Genomic DNA, 20585 nt, shown 5'->3' on the forward strand with positions numbered 1-20585 from the left:
AATTTAATAATATTGGTTGCATTGTTTTACATCACAAACACCTTGAATTTCAATATGGCTGTGTAATTTTTTAAAAGCCACTATATACACTATAATCATGCACAAGTGTCCATGTAAATGCTTTAAAAAACTACCCATAACTCCTAAAAATCCCCCAAAACATAACAAAACAACAATCTCAATCCAATAAAACCATCTTAGATTCCAGTATGCGGTAATAAAATACAGTGCAGCTCTGACAAAAGAACATAACCTAGTCCCCCAATTCTCTGCAGCAAAGGGAATCATGCTGTTGCTGTTGCATTTGTTCACTGTAATTTCTAAATGCGCTCTTGAAATTTGGATTGATGTATCAATGTTAAATTACCGAGGTAAAGAGGTGTAAAAGGAGATCAAAGTTTACCGGTGTCAGAGACGGAAAGGGAGGTGGTCACATATCCAAACATCTGTGAGAGGGGATAACGCTTCTAACAGAGGAGTTAATGTGTCTTAGTTAATCAATATATTCAAATGTGGAACCAATTTATTGATTTTATTATAAATGGGTATATGTAAAAAATATGTAACCTGAGGGAAAAGTGCTTTTATCTCTTCAAGTAACCTAAATGAATTTTTCATGATTGTGATCTGACGTTGTTGCCATGAGGCTGGAGACTAAATCTAACACCAGTCAGATGTTTCCCTGATGATTTAGCACAGTGGATGGTAATAGAAACATCTGTGTGATGAAAATGTTTGCACAGCTCTGCACACAACGCTAATATGAGAGTGTAAAACATCTGGATAAATACGCTATGGATGCAGCTAGAAGCCTAAAATGAACACCTGCGGTTTCTGTCTTTAGTCTCTTGTACACTTAATCTCAGTATCTGTGACTGTGCTATTTGCATAAACTCATCAGTTCTCTCCAACATGACAGTGAGACAGAAAGAAGATAGAAGGCAGGGAAGAAAACCAAGGAGGGGAGCGATCTAGTTTCTTTAGGCTGTTATTAGTGGTATTGACCAAGCTTGCTGGTTTCTATCGGTGTTCCCTTTCTGTCAATTTGGAGAAATCAGAGAGCAAAAGAGTGGGTTGAGAGCAGCAACACACATGCACTGAGCTCCGCTGGTGTACTGTGTGTTTTTTGTGCTTTGCAAGAGCATAAACGAATAAATATCTGTGCAGTAAATAGCCTGTGGATATGGCTATGTAGAGTGGGTGCCTGTATGATGTGTGGGTTGTTTTCCTTGTTGATGCTTTTGGCACAAAACCTCCTTACACAAGGGCTAAAAGCCACTACTACCTTCTCCCTGTTCTTTGTCATTATAACTAAAACGCATGTCGGAATTTCTGTTTTCATGCGAAGACACAAGGTTGCAAAAATGAAAAGGCTTCAGGATTTTCAATCGTTCCTTTTAAAATTGGTGCCTGCTGAACAAATCTGTTCGTACATTTTAAATCATGTACAAGTGCTGCAAAACTTTTGGTGTAACTTTTAACAGCTTGCTGTTGTCTTTAATTTGATGTTTTGCCATGCAGGTCACTACGAAGAGCAACAGTGAAGCCTGTTTTTAGTCCACATCTTGATAGAAACACACGTTTTAGGTCCTTGAAGGGGGTGAACACATGCGCTCATGACCTTAAATGCTCACACTGGACTAAAGGAGCGTTTAGTGTGTGTCTGTGGAAGCTTGAAGGCATGTGTATAGCAAACAGTTGGATGAAAAGGGTAAATGCAATGTGATTGGTACCTTTGGGCGGCAGAAAGAACTCAATTCCAAATACAGCAGCTGAATGCAGGCCAATCAGCGCTGGCTTGTAGTGTGTAATGGTTCTGGTGCCTTCAGGGTTTGAGTTCTGGAGAAAACAACCCTGCTGGAGATTTGCTACCTTCACTTCCCTTAGATGCCTCCTAAAAATATATGTCCAATCTTAAAGACAGACTTTATGATAGCTTAAACATTGTCTGTGTGTGTATTTCCAGAGCCCTTTTTCAGAACAAATGTATAGATTTGTAGTTCATGTGGTAATTATAAACCAAACAAAATGTGAATGTGTAAAAATTTGGTTACATTATAATTTATGATGACAGGTAATATGTTTCCCAAATGAAGCATTATTTTCTAACACTTCTCTATAAAAGTCTTAAAAGTCCACACAAACCTGAAGAATATGAGTTTAAGCTTTTAACAGCAAGTGAAATCTAGGTCAAGTCACGTTCTAAATCAAAGTATAAGCCTTGCAGCACCATATGTATTAGGAGTAGATTGAAAGACATTGCTATGATCAGAGATCCTGATAATAAAGGAACCTTAAAGACCAAATCCTAGTATTGTCTATTCTCTGACAGTATTTAAGGTATTTTTGGCCTTCAACAAGCTTCTGATACTTGCTGAACAGTGAATCAGATAATCATGTTTTAGAAAGAAAGAAAAACTCTTGGCAGCTACCTAGTGGAAGCAAATAATTTAGAAATTTTGCCTGCTGAATAGTTCTTCATCAAGTTGCTCTCCGTGTAGACTAAAATGAAAATCGTCCTATCTACAGGATTCTCATATAGGCGGATTTCACTTTAGATGATTAGAAAAGGTAAATTCACTTATATTCAGCTTGTCTATGGAAAATATAAGTCTTCTGTTGTGACAGAAAAGTTCCATGGTAAAAATTCCCAGTAAGATTTGCTAGAAATTCTTCAGAAAGGCGGTTCTGCTTTTCAGTTATCGATATGTGCAAGAGTTGAGTGTTTGTGAGATGTTAGTTGAGAGATTATCAAAAGGCAATACAAAAACAATCATCAATATCTTAGACATGTTGCACTTTTTATGTTTATGAGTTTATTTTGATATATTTGTCAAGGTCACTTGAATCTCCGGGTCCAATTCAGGAGATGTTGGGTATGGTTGCCCAAAATAACTAATATCAACATCATTAACTGTGATACAGCACTAACAAATACACATAATGATACTAAAAAGTTAAATATCCAGAAAATCTGTAGTAGGATGTTTAATATTCCTTTTGTCAGTGATTGTTGTTCAAAGGGAAATTATTCTGGATAATCTTTATCAAATCAATAACAATGAAGGAGTTGATTAAAAAAGTTCAAAGCTCTACTCCAGATGTGGCCCTTGTCCCTTTTCCTTAGATCTGAATGAGGTCACTCCAGGTGCTCTGGCTATTCTGCACAAGCTAACACACATGTAAGTCTAATTTGTTCCCTCAAATTAGTCACAAATATGTTTTTCTAAGTATCTGTGTTAGCATTGCTTATGGACCGACTTAGCATCCCAGATAATCCCTAGGAAAGGAGATAACCCCCGATGGGGGGATATTATACTTATCAAAAGTTGAGTCAACAGAGCATTGACATCAAGCACATTTTTTGGTACTTTAGGAAAATCATTTCTTTAACAAACAACTTGTGCAACATATGTTCCATGAATGTGATGTTTTTACTGACCAGAGTTTTCGTCCACCCTCTCTTCCACGGTGTGCTCCTTTTGATGGACCCACTCACTGTTGCACTTGAAGTAGATCTGCGTGGCAGGCGTGGCTTTGCAGTACAGGTTAACTGGCTTGTTCTTCACAATGTAGGCCTCCTCCGGTTCCATCAAAAATACTGGAAGTGGCTCGGGTGGATCTGAGGGGAACGTTTCAGGAAGCTCACCCAGACCAATGAAATCATCGTCAACTGTAAAGAGAAAAACTTTGTCACATGATGGGAGAAGGAGGGAAGACATTGAAGAACTAGTGAAGACAGACATAAAAGCAATTATGGAAAAAACAAGGATCAGTTTGGAAAGAAAAAAGGAGGCAGAAGACAGTGGGGGAGTATTATAACCAGTCTTTGGATGAGATAATCCATTTCACAGAGCACACACAGTGAAATCCCTATCATTTGATATTTTGGAATGTTTACACAAGTGTTTTAGAGCGCAGGAAATTCTGGGATTCCTCTCAGGCCAATAAGCCTGCATGGATTTACAGAAATTCGCCCTCACTTGGTCAAACCACAACCAGCGATTGCTGAGCAATGAAAGAGCAGTGACGCCAGCCAGAGCCAATAACGAGAAACAGAATTTGTAGGTTGACTCCGAGGAACTAAAGTTATAAGCTCTTCTAGCTGTGCCTCCAATTTTCTCTTGTCTTCTCCCTCTTTGTCACTCTTTCTCACGCACACACACAAACAACAGCTCACGCAGACAACCCGGATGCAGGCAGCACATCTAATGACCTCGGGCTTTTGGCCCAGTTTGTGCCATGTGCCATTCCTCAGATACTTCTGCAGTAGACAGATACGCTTCCCTGTAATTACAAGTCTCTTTCATCTCTGTGTCTTAAATCACAAACGCTCAGCTGCATGTGCATGCGCATACAAGTGCACAAACACACAAAGAAAAGCTCACAGTCGTACAAATACACAGGCGTGCACGCCCAAGTGGGCCCAGCTAACTTTCTAACTCTTTGAAGAAAGCAGGATAAGGCCTATTCGCCACCCTATTTGTCACCTCCAGAACTGTTCTATTCTTACCATTGAACCGGTAGACATCAATTATTCACGAGTGTGAAAGAAAGAAGGCAGAGTAATAGAGACAGAGACACAGAAGGAAACAGAAGGAAGGAACAGTGAGAGCAGCTAAGCCAGACAGACATAGATTGATATGTCGGAATTGAGCTGGGAAGACAGACAGAAACGTAACGCAGGAGGACAGGAACAGGAAGGCAGACTCTTCGGATAACAATAGAGTTTATCAGCCCAATCAGTAATTCTTCCATGGCCCTCCATCTATCTGTCTCCCTGACCTGTGTGGACATGATGGAGTCTTGTTGTCTGACAGAAGTTGCCTCGTGAATGCTTTTGGGAGCACTAAATAACATCTTGACTGAGCAGATATCTCCCTGCGATGTTGCTCTAATGTTATCTATCCCTCCATACCTGCCAGTGGACTGAGGCTGATTGCTGGGAAATGAAAGTGCAGGAGGAGCCAATCATCAAATGAACAAAGCAAACCTCACCGAGGTGAAAGAGTGTGTGCCATTACAGTATCTTGGAAAAGTATTTATTCCCACTACAAGTTTCATAGTTTTGTACTTTATGTGTTATATTGGCATTTTACACAAACACAAGCATTGCATAGTAGAAAATTTAAAGTGCACAAACAAATGTTATATTATTCAGATCTCCCTAAGTCAATTCTAAAACAAGGGAAGTCTGGGCCTCCATTCTTAAGTTGCTACCTCCGCGACCCGACCCCAGATAAAGCGGAAGAAAATAGATGGATGGATGTCCGATCAAAAGTACCTTTCCAAAATAAGCAGGTGTTATTTTGGAAGAATAACACTTAAAGAAAAGCATGCTTTTCTTTCAAGTTCATATTTTTATATTAAAATGTTGTTTACTGCTCTGATCTAATATTCTAAACTTAAATGTCTAGTTAAATGTCATCTTTTTGACAACTATGACCAGCTTCCCTCACCCTGCTTCTCCATAAAGACATAACAGCATGATGCTGCCACCACTGTGTTACACTATAGGAATGGTGTGTTCAGAATGATGTCCAGTGTTACTTTTCTACCACACATAACAGTTTGGATATAAAAACAATACATTTTTTTGTTTCACTAGACCAGAGCACCTACTTTGACATGTTCGCTGTGTCACCTACATGGCTTGTGGAAACCTGGAAACAAAACTACTTGTAGCTTTCTTTCAAAGGAGTTGTTCTGTTAACAGATTCTCCAACATGATCTGTTCCTCTCTGCAGCTTCTCCAGTGTTACCATGTGTCTACTGGCTCCTTCTCAGATCATTTCTCCTATTGTTGGCCCTGTCAATTTAAGTGTACTGGGCATGTCTTGTTAGGCTTACAAGTTGTGCCTTACTTTGTGTTTTTAGATGATAGATTGAACACTCTTATGTAATATTCAACAGCTAATATATTATTTTGTAACCTATGCCCGATTTAAACTTCATCACGTTTTTCCCTGACATGTCTGCTGTGTTTGTTGGTCGTCCAGAAGTTTTTTGTTTGCCATTGTTCTCTAACAATTGTCCTTCACAGAACAGCTGGATTCATACAAAGAATAAATCTTACACAGATTTATTGCAGTAGTTCTTCTGAAAGCAATTAGCTGTACGAGATTTTTTTTAGGGGTATCGGAATAAAAAGAAATGCATGTCAGACTTTTAAAATTGTAAAGATTTTATAGAACCTGTATTGAAGTTTGTGAGTTCAAGATGTACTGAAACTTTTCCATCAAGAAAAAGAAGTTGGAAACTTTCTCCTCCATTCAATTTTGCGAGTAATGTCTTCATAAAGCTGAAGTCTTATTCACCAGACCTTGGGTTAGTCTTTTCTTTTGTGCAACATAGTCCTCAGTCCACCCACATACTCAGCCAAAGGGACCATGACCCAGAAACAGGCAAAGAGAGCCAAGGAAACTCATTAAAGATTGTGTTAGCCTTCTTTCGCCCTCCATTCCCATTATCTCTCCATCTTTCTCTCCCTCCTGGCTCTGTTGCCTCTGTCAAACTCTGAGGCAGAAAGATCTGAGGCGGCCAAGAAAGTGCAGCTCCCTTACAACCAAAGAGAGGCACGCGTCTAATGTGCTCATGCACATACAAACGCTCACAATGGTTACACGCACACCGGCGCACACGGCTTTGCTCACAGATATTCGAACTCATCAGCTTCCTTAGTCCTAGAAATAATAAATTCAAGCGTTTTGCACGAGCTCTGCAGTAAAAAAAAAAAAAACAAATTGCAAAAAAAATCAGCAAAGGAGTATAAAAGGAAACCTCATGACAGTATAAGAAACCCTGACTTTTACCAGTCCTTCTGCCCCCACCTCCCTCCCATCACTTGGCATTTCAGCATCTTTCACCTCACACACGAGAAACAATAAAACTAAAGAGACATCTTTACAGAACATTTTTTTCTTAAACCCTATTTTTCCAAAATGTGAAAGGAAATGTTTTTCCTCTGAGTTTTGAAGTTGCATCCTTTTTAGCAAAAGCATTAATAAAGAATGCTCCCCCTGTTTGATATGCACTTTAGATTTTCCTTAAGCATTTGTATTACTCTGCCTTTCTTTTAATACAAAACCCCCCTGAACAATCTGCAAATTGAGTGTTTAAAATTTTATGAAATATATCCTTGCAGCGCTTTTCTTTTAATTATGTTTTGCTCTGTAATTGAGGTAAGTTTTTCTAATTCATGTGTAAATTGTGACTTTATAATCAAATATTTTAAGGCACAAATTGAATTTTATATGGACTCCATATCTCACCAGCAAAAAATGTGAAAAATAAATGATATAAAAACAGATACTCAAGTGAGAGCTTGTCAAGTGGATACAAATGTCAAATACTTCACTGCCAGATAGGAGCAACCACAGTCCAGAGTACCACTGAAAAGAAGGATGAAAACAGGCTGAGCTATCTGAAGCTTTACAATCAGACTTCCTTTGCCTTGAGTCAAACTGAAATAACGTAGTAGATTATAGTGATGGATGCTAATGTTTTGAGCTGATCAAAGTCAATCAACTAGTCTAATGAAGCACATGTTGTATAGCTTGTTCTAAATCAAAACATATAAGGTGGCAAAATAGAGCTGAATGAGACATAAAGCAATATGTTCTCATATGAGGCAAAATAAACATAATGATTCCCACTGAAACGGTATTAACATAATATAAGTGACAGGCTGAATAATGGTGGTAGTTGATAGCACCTTGCAGAAAAACAATCCTGGGTTCAAACCCTGGCCTTGGTCTTCTGCGTGGAATTTGCATGTTATAACATTTTAAAAAACGGTGAGAACCAACAGCTAAACATAAAATAAGAAAGAATAAAAACTATAAAACTCAATAAAATACTGAAAAGAAATACATGTAAAAGTTTGAGTAACAAGTGACATAAAATAAAATCCAAATAAATTCAATAGCTAATAGGTTGAAAACAAAACCCAAAAGATGAGTCTGCAGAGAAGATTTAAAAATATCTGGTAATATCTACAAGGCCTTTCTAATTTGTAATGACTATGCCTTCCACAGTTTTGAATTTGCAACAACAAAAACCATATCGATCCTTGGCACATCCAACAACAAGCGGTCAACTCTAAAATGGACAAGCAGCCAGTGCTGAGAGTGTGGGTGAAAATAGGCTTGTCATTGTTTCCCCCCAGAACTGTAGTGAAAAGAGTGAAGGGTTGTATACTTTGCCAAAAGTACATCAAACTCCAAAAGCATGAAAAGATGGCATGACAAAGTCCTAAATAATGACCCCCAAACCTCTCTGACAAGTAATAAAGAAGATCCAAGACATAGTGTGTCCTTTAATGATTGAACCACTTACTTGTCCTTGTGACAGGTGTGGAAGATTTTCAGTTACTGCATACAAGCAAAAGATCAAGAAAAAAAGGTAATGATTAGGGGGTGCAGTTAAAGTCAAGGCAACATACCTGGATGGAGTAGCAGCCAGTGGTCATGACCATGAGTTTCTTAATCGCTGTGTATTCAAGTAATAAATTCTTTATAACTACTTTATAATTATTCTAAGTGCTGTTGACTAGGTTCTGAGCAACTACAAGTGAATACCCTACATAAAGCAAGCTGCATATTTGATATTATTCAAATACCGGTATATATATTTTTTACCTTGAAAAACATTAAAGCTGCTTCAGGAAAAATACAAAACCACAGTACAGAAAATCAAAACTGCACAAACTGTATCGCAGGTAAATTATTTAAGCACATTACAGCATGTAGAGTACACCGAACAGACTGCATGTTGTATGGTTGCTGTGTATTCGGTGTGTACAGCACTTCATTACAAAGGGAATCATGGGATCTTGTGGCACAAGATTAAAATTTCACTTACTGGCTTTTGGCTTTTCTGCTTACACTGCACCACTCACGATTTTATCAGCAGCTACGCTACCCTGCAGGTCTCAGAGTATCTCTACTGCATTGTTTCAAAGTTACACAAATGCTTCTCAATTTTTGCAGCCATGACCCAATGATTACATTATATGCTCTTATGAAACAGTATGCAGATGCTTTGTGTGGACTGATGAAGATTCACACACCTCAGGATGCTGGAAACTGTGAGTGAAAGTGGCTCCTTGGCCAAGTTATGTGAGCTATTATTATTTATCATGTGGGGAAAATCAAAAAGCATGGTCAGTCGATGGCATCACAGTATAAGTTGCATTCCATGCTGACACTGTTGAACCCTGAATACCACAACCTTCAAACCAACACAAATATTTCAGACATGTTATAATGCACATAATTTGCTTCCTTACATCTAGGCACATAGGAGGTCAGAAAACCATGTGACAGCAGCCTTGCCATTAGACAAGCCTAAAAGAAATTTATACCCCGATCAAGCCTGGATTGAAATATTCCACTCTGATTACATGTTTTCTTCAAAACACAGTTTGTAGTTAATGAAATATTTAATTATGAAAAAAGAAAGTGGGGATATTCTCAGAAATATTGCTAAAATCACTTGTCTCATTCTTATAGCTGTTGGTCTCATGAGCTGAATGTTTTTGTTACACCCCTATTCACTACAGAAATAAGAAATGTTGCCCAAGACTGGACATTGTTCAATGTGCGAATGCATGTTTTAGAACCTAATAAAATGCTGGGGATCTGATGGTGCTGTGGAAGATAAGCTATCTCTATCAGTGCTTGAGCAGATTTATTGTCCGGAGAAAAGTTATGTGTTAGTGAGAACAATGTTTTCCCTTCATCAGGGGTAAGTTGAGCATGAACAAGGATGAACTCTGGAACAAATCCTCTTTATTTCATTTCTTTATCTTTTTTTATCCATATCTCATTCTCTCTTACTTTCCCAAATTAACACCTCATCTCACTAATCCTTCTAATTATCAATACACATACAGGGAAAGTCCAAGCAAAACATTGGTCCATTCTCATCTAGTCATCTAGCTGGGGATTTTACAAGGCAGATTTTTTGTAGCACCTACTCAGCTGTCATCTCAGTTATTAACAGGTTGATCAGTTCTACCTAAAAATGTGCTTTCGACATACCTACTGATTTTACTGAGTGAACATAAACTATGGTAATTACTTTTTTCTGGCCAACAGTATTGGCCTAAATAAAGAATTATACATCCCACTAGCCTCAATCAATACACATGGTCCTTTCAACAGCATCTCCTTTCAAAACCTTTAAAAGAAAACGGCAACACAGGTTTAAACTCATTTCTTTGTATTGGTGTTCTCATGCAATCTCTCTACTAGCTCAGTGTTTCATGCAAACTCCTATATCTACACACCCTGACCCAAGCTGAAGAAGGTATTGATTGCTACCAAGAACCAGTGGCCTCTTCCTTTGCAAGATATTTAATAAATTGGATCCAAAATGAACCCAATCATTTCCCGTCTTAAGTCAATACAGATCAGAATCATTGCCTGGAGAAAGCTGTTATGAAACATGTTGGATTTTAAAAAGTCGGCAGGTTTCTAGAAGTCCCAGAACTAAGATAAAGATCTACAGTAGACTTCCAAGAATACACACAAACTGTTGCTTAAATAATGCTAGATGAACTAGTAAGATCCAAAAGAGTTACAAATTTCAGTAAAACCCTGACCTCTCACAAAATCTAGCAAAATCAGTATATTCTAAGAATTGCTCTATAAAAACCATCGATTGGAAATTTGCTACAGAATTCCCATTGGTGAATTTTCAGAAAGAATCTCACAACTTTTAGAGAGAACAAGCCATCTCTATCAAGATAAAAGTTGTTTTCTGCTAACTTTGCAATGTTAGTCGTGTATTTCGCTTTGGGCGTGTTTACATGTTCTCTCTGATCGTCATCCCTGACCTTCACTTGGTTCTCTCGGGCAGCACCCTGGCAGGTGGCAGCTGGTCTTTGCCAGGGTCATGCTAAGCATCGGTCACTGTCTCTCCAGTCACATCAATGCCAGAAGAGACAAGGTCAAAATATGATGATAATAAACTTCATCTACTTTTAAGTTGATGTTATAAAGGAGGCAGGATTTAAAAAAAACTTTTTATCACATATTTAGATAGCAAGATATTAGATTATAAAGATATCACATACTCTTATGTGAAATAAAAACAACTAAAAACAAAAAAGTGGTCAGGAATTTTTTAAATGACAGAAAGCCTTTAAAAAAATGAAAAGGAAGACAATAATTAGTCCTGTGATAAGGAGGTGAAAAAGAGGTAAGCAGAGACCTGCATAGACCAGTTTAGTAAGATGATCTGAAAAGAGGTTTTGAAAAGATGAGATTCTTTGGGAAAAAATGAAAAAAGGCAAAATTAGGGTGAAAATAATACTTCTGTAAATGGTTGGAGAGAGCAATAGTGTGAGCTACTTCAAAAAAAGAAGCTGCACCAGGTATTTTTCTTACTTAATGTTCATATGAAATATGAGAGTATTGAACCTCCTTTTTTAAGCCAAAAGTAATTATCTTCACTCCCACTCCACATGCACACCAGTTTAGACAAATCTCAGTACCAACTCAGTCCTAAAATTCCTTCTAGGGACACGAGTTGCAAATGAACAGACTTTAAAAATAGTAAGCAGTGTCTGTTTACACTGCTGCTGATGGACTTCAGCCCATTGATTGGCTCTCTGTTTCTCATGACTCAATAGACTGATTTTGTTTGAGCTCAGGAAACACTTTGGTCAATCCCACTAGACAACTGACCTTACAAACATATAGTGATAAGATTCAAAGGTAAGAAACCAAAACCCAATTCTTGTTGCAAAATAAAAATTAAAGGATGCTCATTATCATTTCTGCAACATGTCCATTGTATCTGTGTTTGGGCTTGTGGCTCATTCATGCCCATGCAAAATGTTGGGAATTATATGTAGATGAAAGATTAGCATCAAATGCACAAGACATTGGGGGTGCTGTGGTGGCGCAGGGGCAGCGCACGACCCACGTATTGAGGGCCTTAGTCCTCGTGGCGGTGGTTGCAGGTTTGATTCCCAGCCTGGCAACATTTGCCGCATGTTTTCCCCCTCTCTCATTACCCTGTTTCCTGTCAAACTACTTACAAATAAAGGCCACTAGAGCCAACAAAACCTTAAAAAATGAACAATGCACATCATTACATTAATTGGCCAATCCAAGCCACAATGGCTATCCAAGATGAAAGTAATGAGTTTGTCCAGTGAAATGTTGTCTACCTTTGAGATTGACCATATTATGATTTATCACCAGACTTTAAGCTATCTGGCTCTAAAATGTAACATTTGGCTCTAAATTAGAGCAGTATTGGAGATTAACACTCCCTCAGATACTTCAGAATGTAGCAACTTAGTTTTGACAGGTACCAGTAAATTTTCTTATATTACTCAGGCGCTGGCAGCTTTCAGATTATCGCATTTCACATATAAAATACTGATTGAACTTGGAGCATTGTGGTTGTCAGAGCTGGTCATCCCTTTTATGCCCCTATGTTATCTACATTCCCAGGGCAGCTTTAGGTTGAATGTTGCAAAAGTTCACATAAAACTGCTGGTGTGTGAGGTTTATTTTTTCTATTCTGCACACTAGCACTATTAAACCATCTACCTCTAGATATTAGACAGGCATGTTCAACTAATCTTTATAAGTCAAAATCTATAAACTTTAAATCTTTGCCAATTCTCTGTAATTTCAAAAATCTTTCCTTTGCTTGATTTCTGGTCACCTTATTGTGATTTTTATTGACATATTTATTTCATTTACCACTCTCTTGATTGATTTGACATAACAAAGCTATATTTAGCCTTGTTATTGAGGTCTGTTGCCCCTTTTCATAGAATAACTGCTTGTTTTTTTAAGTCTCTTCTTTTAAAAACATTACATGATAGCATAGTACATCAGCTTAGTGTGGAAGCTGAACATATTTAAAACATATTTTAAATCTTTATCATACTACCAGTGTAATTGAACTCTTGATTTATTTATTTTGCTACTTTTCTCCTTTTTCCCATTTGATATTTTCTTACTATTACCTTTATTTTGGGATTTTTCTTTTCACCTAACAGGCCAACACCCTCTCCTCAAGTCCCCATCCATCTATTTGCTCATGGATGAAGAGTCTCCTTGGTGGTTGATCGGAGAATGATGCCGCTACTTAGAGAGTCAGAGTCCATCGGCACTGAGGAAGTATAGTAGCAAGGAGACAGAGAAAAGCTCCAGAGGAGAAGTGGCTCCCTGGGGCGTTGTAGCCGTGATGGGTGAGCTGTCAAACGCCCCATTGTCCAAATTACCCTGCAAGCACCATGTCACCACACGGGACTAATTTACGGCGCGGTCTGGCACACACATTGCTTATAGAGAAGTCCGAGGGAGGGACAACAGAGAAGAGGGGTGTAAAGGAGAGTGGGGCATCCGGCCAAATACCTTCAAGAGGTACAACGGTGGTTTGAGTACAACCAGTACAAGACGGACCCAATTAACGTCACGCAGGTTTGATCGCTGCTGTCTTTATGCTTGGAGTCTTCAGTGACATGTGTCAATATTAATATGTCACGCACGGATGCTTTCCCGCCCACCCACCATCACAGCCCATGCATTCAGTGGTGCACAAACACTTTAATCCAGTTCAAAGCAGCCGTTGCATAACTCCCCTGCTTGACTTCACTTCCTGACGACTGGTCGTTTCTGCACAAGCTGGCAGACCCATTCACTTGTCAACCGTCACACCCCTGGGTGCCCAAAGCCAGACAGGGCCGTCACCCTGCCCCACACTGACCGGTGGGCTGTGGAGTAAAGCTGCTCCTGTCAGGAGAGACATGCGGCACTCCCTGACCCCCTTACTGTGCCCAACAGCCTGAAGAGATGCTCTGAATTTGGTTAATTGGCCAATAGCAGTGGGACGTGCAATTCAGCTAAAGACTAAAAGAAAAGAAATAAAATAGAACAAGAAAAATATCAACCAAGTTCAGTGCTTCCTGCAGCCTTAATAGTTGGACTTTAGTTTGTTTTTTTTTATATCACTCTTAGGTGCATCCTGTTGACGTCTACATCCAGAAAGGTTTCCGCTTCTAAAAATAGAAAAATATGACAATTTCCACAAGAAAGTAAACAATAATACAAAAACAATAGACAAATAGACAACTGGGTACTTTGAACACATCAAAGTTACCTATAAGATAAAATCAAGTTAAATTGAGTCTTAAAATAAAAACTTTTATATATGTCTAAAGCATGTCATAGACATCAAATGGATATCTGCATTTTAGCTGAGATAAGCTGAAATATGAATTAGCTTTGCTTGTGAGGGGAGACGAAGTCTGGAGCTTTTACGTTCAAGCATTTTTGCACTTGTCGCATCCTATTGAACTCTGTACATCATGCAGCTTCAGCAGTAATCAGAATTTCAAAGGATAACTGGATATGCAGAGTGAAATCAGGGCAATGGGTAGATTCAGTGTTGAAATGACATTTATTACTCTATAATTTTCTCAGGGTTAAGGTTAGGGTTTTAAGCATGCAACTCTGGTTTTAAGACTTTGCATTAAAATCTAGGTAATATGTGGTGTTTCTTTATTTTCCTTACCAGGACTATCAATTTTCCAGCTTTTAAAAACATCTGAATTTGCATTCGGCATAAGTAAATACAAAATTGTTTTTGTCCACAGCAGAAGGAAGGGGATGGTTAGTGCTGCCAAACTTTATGCACCATAAATCCACATGAAATTCTTCATCAGTTTTGAAACAACAACTTTTAAAAGCCGTGGTCTAAACGTTTCATTTTAAGTACAGATTTTACAACTAACTTTTACTAGAGATGGTTATGGTTATGATGCCTACGCAATGAAAACATGACATAAGACTCTTTGTTCACTTTAGAGCTCAAAATAGACAACAGTTAAAAAAATTAAGAGATATTTACACACTTACATTTTGACAGATGAAAACAACTAGCGGTTCAGTGGGTTATCAGCATATCAAATTAAAGAGGCTTTGCTTCTTTGTGCCTGGATTATTATAATGCCTACCCATGTTTAATCAAAACCTCCCTACATGTGTTGCAGGCCGTTCAGAGTGCTGCTATCAGGATTCTGACAACATCACCCAAATTCTCACATGTGATTGCTGCCAATGCATCTACATTTGCTCCTGGTGTATTTTTGAGTGCATTGTAAGATTCTTGTTCTGGCTAGGTAGAGTGTTTCATGGGCAGCCACTGAGTTATATCAGAGAACTCTTGCATTGATTTGTCCCCAGCAGATTCCTGAGCCACAGTGATCAGGACCTGCTGATAGCTGCCCACACTAAGGTGAAAACAAAAGATTTTTCTTTACTGGATGTTCTTTGGATGCTCAGATCAGCAAACTCTGTAGCTTCCTTTAAAAGCCAGTTAAAAGCTTATCTTTTTTAATTTGTGTTGTTAAACATTTCTTGTGTTAATGTTTATTGTGAAGCACTTTGCAATTTTTATATATAAAATGTGCTATATAAAAAAGGTCTTCCTTAGATTACTTACTGCCAGAATGTCATTTTGGTTAGCCTCAAATTTGCACATTTAACGGAAAATGGCACATGATTAAAAAAAATAAGTTAAAGCTCATTGCATAGGAAAAAAATTACCTTGGTCACATTTAATTCTTGCTAAAGTTGCTTAAATCTGGTTTAGCAATATTAGACCAAATTTACCATTTAATCAAGAGATCTATGAACAGTTTGGGTAAATTTGTTCATTCAAACATATTTTCAACATAAAGATTCTAAGGCAACATGTCGGAATGAATGCGTTGTTGAATGGTTTAGAATCCATACAATATTGCAGCAACTCCCCGAAAACACAAAGCTAAATTTCGCTATCATTTGCTTAGTTTGTGGTTTCTGTGCTGCACAAAAATGTAAATTCGCTGAAGAGGAGGCACTGCCACCACACATGTCCACACATACTTCACACATGCCCACCTTGCGTGTGTAGCCTGAAGCACTTTAAATGTCCCAGCCTTTTCTCAAACAGGAAAAGAAAGCCTTCAGATGCAGTCCTGCATCTGAAGGACATTACAAACTAAAAATGTGTGAGACAAAGTCCCTGAGCACAGCCTACTCTCCATGTCTGTCATTGCCTACTTATGCCCTGGAGAAACATGGGGACGTACATTGGCAACCAACATACCTACATCAACACCCTAAATCTCATTCTCACTATCTTGTCAACCAAATAGCAAGGTAAGGGGAAAATAAAACGTCATGTAGAGATATTAGGCTATTTTCTTTCCACTTAAAAGTTCGGCTGCTTGTTCAGCTAGTCATAAAATAAGAAAAAAAAAGTATTTTCCCAATCAGGGAATGTGACATTATGGAGCGCTACAAGGCTGAACTGACAGCCCTCTTTCATAAGAAAGTTGTTACTCCAGGAAGATAGATCAAAGTGAGCTATTTTCAACATAATTGAGTGTAAAAATGAATAAATAAATAAAGCCAGAGCTAAACAGAAGAGTTATTTAAAAGAATGTATATTTTTTTTACAGAAGCATGATGGCTTTTAATTTAAGTAAGTAGAATGAGGACTGAGACTATGATGGGTTGCTCTTTTGGCACATCATACTTTTGCAGTTTGGGGCATTTTTTTCAGCCACAGGTGGTGATGGTTTCTACACACCTGAGGAATGTTTTGAATTAACCCAGAACAGACTTCAGTGGATCCCAGCAAAACTGAATGCAGTGGAGTTCCGCCAATTTACAGTTTAATAGTCATATATTCTGCATATATTCCATATTAGCAGCAGAAAATGGCCTTTTTACACATTTTTCCTTAGCACATATCTAAACTTTCTGGGAAGAATAAACACTTCAGTGCACATTATTGGCTAGCGTTTACTAATCAGCCAATCCAGGAGTGACTTTAAGCTTCCTTGCTGCAGATTGGTTGCACCCCCAAGAGGATAAGGAAGATCATAGATGTTAGCTTCTACGGTAGTGCAAAGACTGTACGGATTCAAGCATATCAACATATATTTGATGTTTGAACTGTTAAAATATGCAGTTATAAGCATTTTGAGAGGGATTTCAAGTTTTGGTTGATTTCAGCTATTCTCGGCCAGTTGTTCCTAAACCCCCCAAATATCAAGGTCCACTCAACAGCAAACATGTTTTATTGTATGCTTTTGCTCTTATGTCAACCTGTCAGAAACTATGTTGAACCTGTGTCTAGATTTCTTAGGAAACCTAAGAGTTAAAAATCTGTACATTTAATTAATGACTCCTGGTTTGAGGACTAGAAACAAACACAAACAAGAAATAAGAGTTACATTTTCTTAACAATAGTTATTAAGAGGAAATTAGATTTGGCAAGTAAAAGCTGCACAAAAACCATAGATCAAAGGCTGGCAATATCTCTTTTGCTATTTTTCGAAACTGCATCCTTTCCTGTGCAGAAACCTGCCACCGTGTACAAAGGGACTCAAATATGATGGAATATGAGAAGATCAGGATTTACTGTATGCTGTAATGCACCAGGCATGGGTGCATGCCCTAATTCAGGCTTTGACAGTGAGTGGTGTTAGGTATTTGCATGTGAGTTCTTGTGTCTATGTGTGATGGTAGAATTAATGTGACATGGCAGGTGTAATGCAGAATCATAAATCTCTGGCCTGGGAACACCAGAGGGGGAGCAGGAGGTGATATACATTAAAGGGCACACACACCACAGCTCGGATGCCGATAATAAAAACAAGACCCGGCCGCGACAGCCAGCTAAAAGACACGACTCCATATCTGGCCCTGAGGGCTGTGACATGCACTCACACAGTCAGACACACAAAACACCAACTCTATCCGCTTTTCTCGCCGTTTATGACGCCGCTTTCAGCCCAGCAGCTCAAGTGTTAGATGTGGTTGTAATGCTGTTAAAATCTTAATACTGTTATACAAGCTTGCTGTTGTACAACATGCTAAAATCTTTACTTACTGTGCATGCTGCATCACGTGGGACTAAAAGCAACATGACAGCACTTCATTTGGGAATAGGACTGTCCCAATCAGACGACACATTCTAACACAGCTCATTGTCAAAATAAGCCTGACCAGCTGATCAGCAAGTCTCTTAACAGACTGCTCAGCAACTGTCACTATCAGAGTTTATGCTCATTTATTGCACTAATGCTTTTAATCCCAATTACTAATATATGCTTAGTTTACATGTACAGTACCAGTCACATGTTTAGATCCAAAAGGGCCTTGCAAAAATACGCTTCCCAGTTGAACTTTTTTCATTTGTCATATTTGCACATTTAGTCAAACTTAAGTATATTTGATTGAGATGTTATGCAATTCACTAGTAAAAGGTGAGATAAGATTCTTTATTCTCTATTGAATGTATACAAGATGAGAAGTTTCCTTTAGCATCTACCAATTAAAAGACCACAGTGGATCATTGTGAAGTGGGAGAAAATGCTACACTCTTCTCAAAAATTCTTATAAGTCGAACATTTTAAAAGTGAGATGAACATCTCCATCCAGCCCCATGGAGAACATAGCTGTAGAACCACTTTCTGCAGCAGTTACAACTGGAAAATGCCTGAGGTTTGTCTCTACCAACTTTGCAAATGTAGAGAAACGTTTGTGAATTCTTCAAACCTATGTAGCTCAAACTTATAGTCAGAATAGATTTAGTGTTGATTCAGATCTTGTCACAAATTTTGAGCTGGATTTAGGTCTGAACTATAACTGGGCCATTCTAACGAGTGTTTTTTTTTTTCCTGAACCATCTGGCTTTTTCCCACTGGTAAGTGAACCTCCATGCCAGTCTAACGTTCCACCCTCAGAGCATGACGCTGACACCTCTCCATAACTTTATCCTTGACATTTCTGCAGTGTTCTTTTCACTTTAGGATACTGTTTGCTGTTACACAACAGCTGTAATTGTGTGATTGTACTAAAATTACATTACACATACAGTAGGTGGCTATTTACTAATCAGGTAACTTATAGAAGAATTACACTTTACTTAAGGGTATTAGAATAAAGCAGGATGAATGACAAGTGCATGTTTCACTTTTCAGATTTGTGTCCTTCACAATTATGCGTAGCTCCTTCTTGGTTTAAAACATACCTATAAAATTAAAAGGCGGAGAAAATAAGGTTATATAAAAAGACTTTTTCAATTCTCTGCATCTCGCCCATTCATTTTTAATGGGTAAGCATTTCAACTTTCTGGTTCTTCACAGTTGCACACAGCGAGTGAGCAAAGATGGTGCAGCTGTGGAAAAATACTTTCTCAGAGTTAAAACAATAATTAATGCAGCCTCTTATCTGCATTTCTGAGAACACTTGATATTCAGCTCACATTCACAATCATAAACATTCATTTCATTAGACTTGCATTCTCGCAAATAGAACATAGCTTTTCTTTCACATAGGCTAAGTGTTTTTTAAGTACATTTTCAACGCCCTGTGCTGTTTTTTATATATCCATATTTTGTCTATGCTGAACTGATTTAGAAGGGCATAACTGTAAAGGAACAAAGAAGTAATTGCAGCTCATTTGCCTTCCCCACCATAGCTGATCTGCGGAGAGAAATTTTCCCCTAGTATTTTATAACAACGCTGACTTTCCCTGCATGCTCATTTAAGGGTAGCCAGGATTCCTGCTAGGATTATAGCTAAAAAGAAAAAGGCTTTGTAAGCATTCTCAGGAAATTGCACCTTGCTGGTTTCTACACACAGGCTCTACATAATGCACATGTACAATTCCAGCAGGGCGGTGGCTGTGTTGTACTGAGGTGCATCAAGGCACTCTGCGCTGACTCTGGACCTGCGAAAGGTGCTTATGTACACTACTTTACATGCAAATCCCTCTTTAGTTTTTTATATTCTACAATGCATTGCACCAAATGAAGGTATTGTGTTAGTTTCTTTTCTTTTTGCAATATCAGTTTGAAGCGGAATGAAAACATAGCTGCAGGACAGGGTGTCAGAGTCACGCTCAAAGTTACAGACTCCATACAAAACTTTATCCAGTGTCAATGATCAGCTGCAGTGCATCTGGTGATGAGATTGAATGTAGCTATGTAGTCACAAATTCTGATAAACTGACCTATGTAGACTAACTACTGTCAGTTTTTATGCACTGCATGTCACATATCGCAGGTTACATTTGAAAAATAAAAGGAAAGAAATTATTTTTTTGAGAAACTGTTCAACTCAAAACCTGAAAATATGGAAACAGCTTTATACCATTGATGTTTTTGCAAAGTTTCCAGAATGTTTTCTGGATCCTGCTATAAAGTTGTAAATTAATAATAAAAAAAATTATTATAAAATTAATCAAACAGGAGTGTATTAATATTAAAAAAGTCTTATTGTTTTATAAATCCCAACAATGTTTTAAAGTTTGCAGTGATCAGTGAATAACTCCTACGGTTTTGTTAAGCTAAATCAGCCACTTCATAAAAGACAACATTTCATGACCTAAATTTGTTTTACTGCCATTTTTAATTGGAAAATAGCAGATGTTCAGAAAAGCCAGATAGCTGGCCTTTGTAAAGTTCAATTTTGAAATCTTGCCACAGTTTCTCAGTTGAATTCAGGTCTGGATTTGACTAGGCATTTCACATATGATTTGATTTGCAAAACCAT

The 20585-nt window shown here is 38.1% G+C and overlaps 1 protein-coding gene across 4 annotated transcripts in view; it reads right to left on the bottom strand.

The window, feature by feature from the left end:
• The window catches only part of unc5cb (unc-5 netrin receptor Cb), a 145880-nt gene that overhangs the window by 60755 nt on the left and 64540 nt on the right, over nucleotides 1-20585 (bottom strand). For all 4 annotated transcript variants that reach the window (XM_032570614.1, XM_032570613.1, XM_032570612.1 and 1 more), the window contains exon 2: nucleotides 3443-3673. In XM_032570614.1, coding sequence (XP_032426505.1) covers nucleotides 3443-3673 — 231 coding nt within the window. The remainder of the gene's footprint in view (nucleotides 1-3442; nucleotides 3674-20585) is intronic.

The sequence above is a fragment of the Xiphophorus hellerii genome, chromosome 8, assembly GCF_003331165.1.
Source record: "Xiphophorus hellerii strain 12219 chromosome 8, Xiphophorus_hellerii-4.1, whole genome shotgun sequence".
Taxonomy (NCBI): domain Eukaryota; kingdom Metazoa; phylum Chordata; class Actinopteri; order Cyprinodontiformes; family Poeciliidae; genus Xiphophorus; species Xiphophorus hellerii.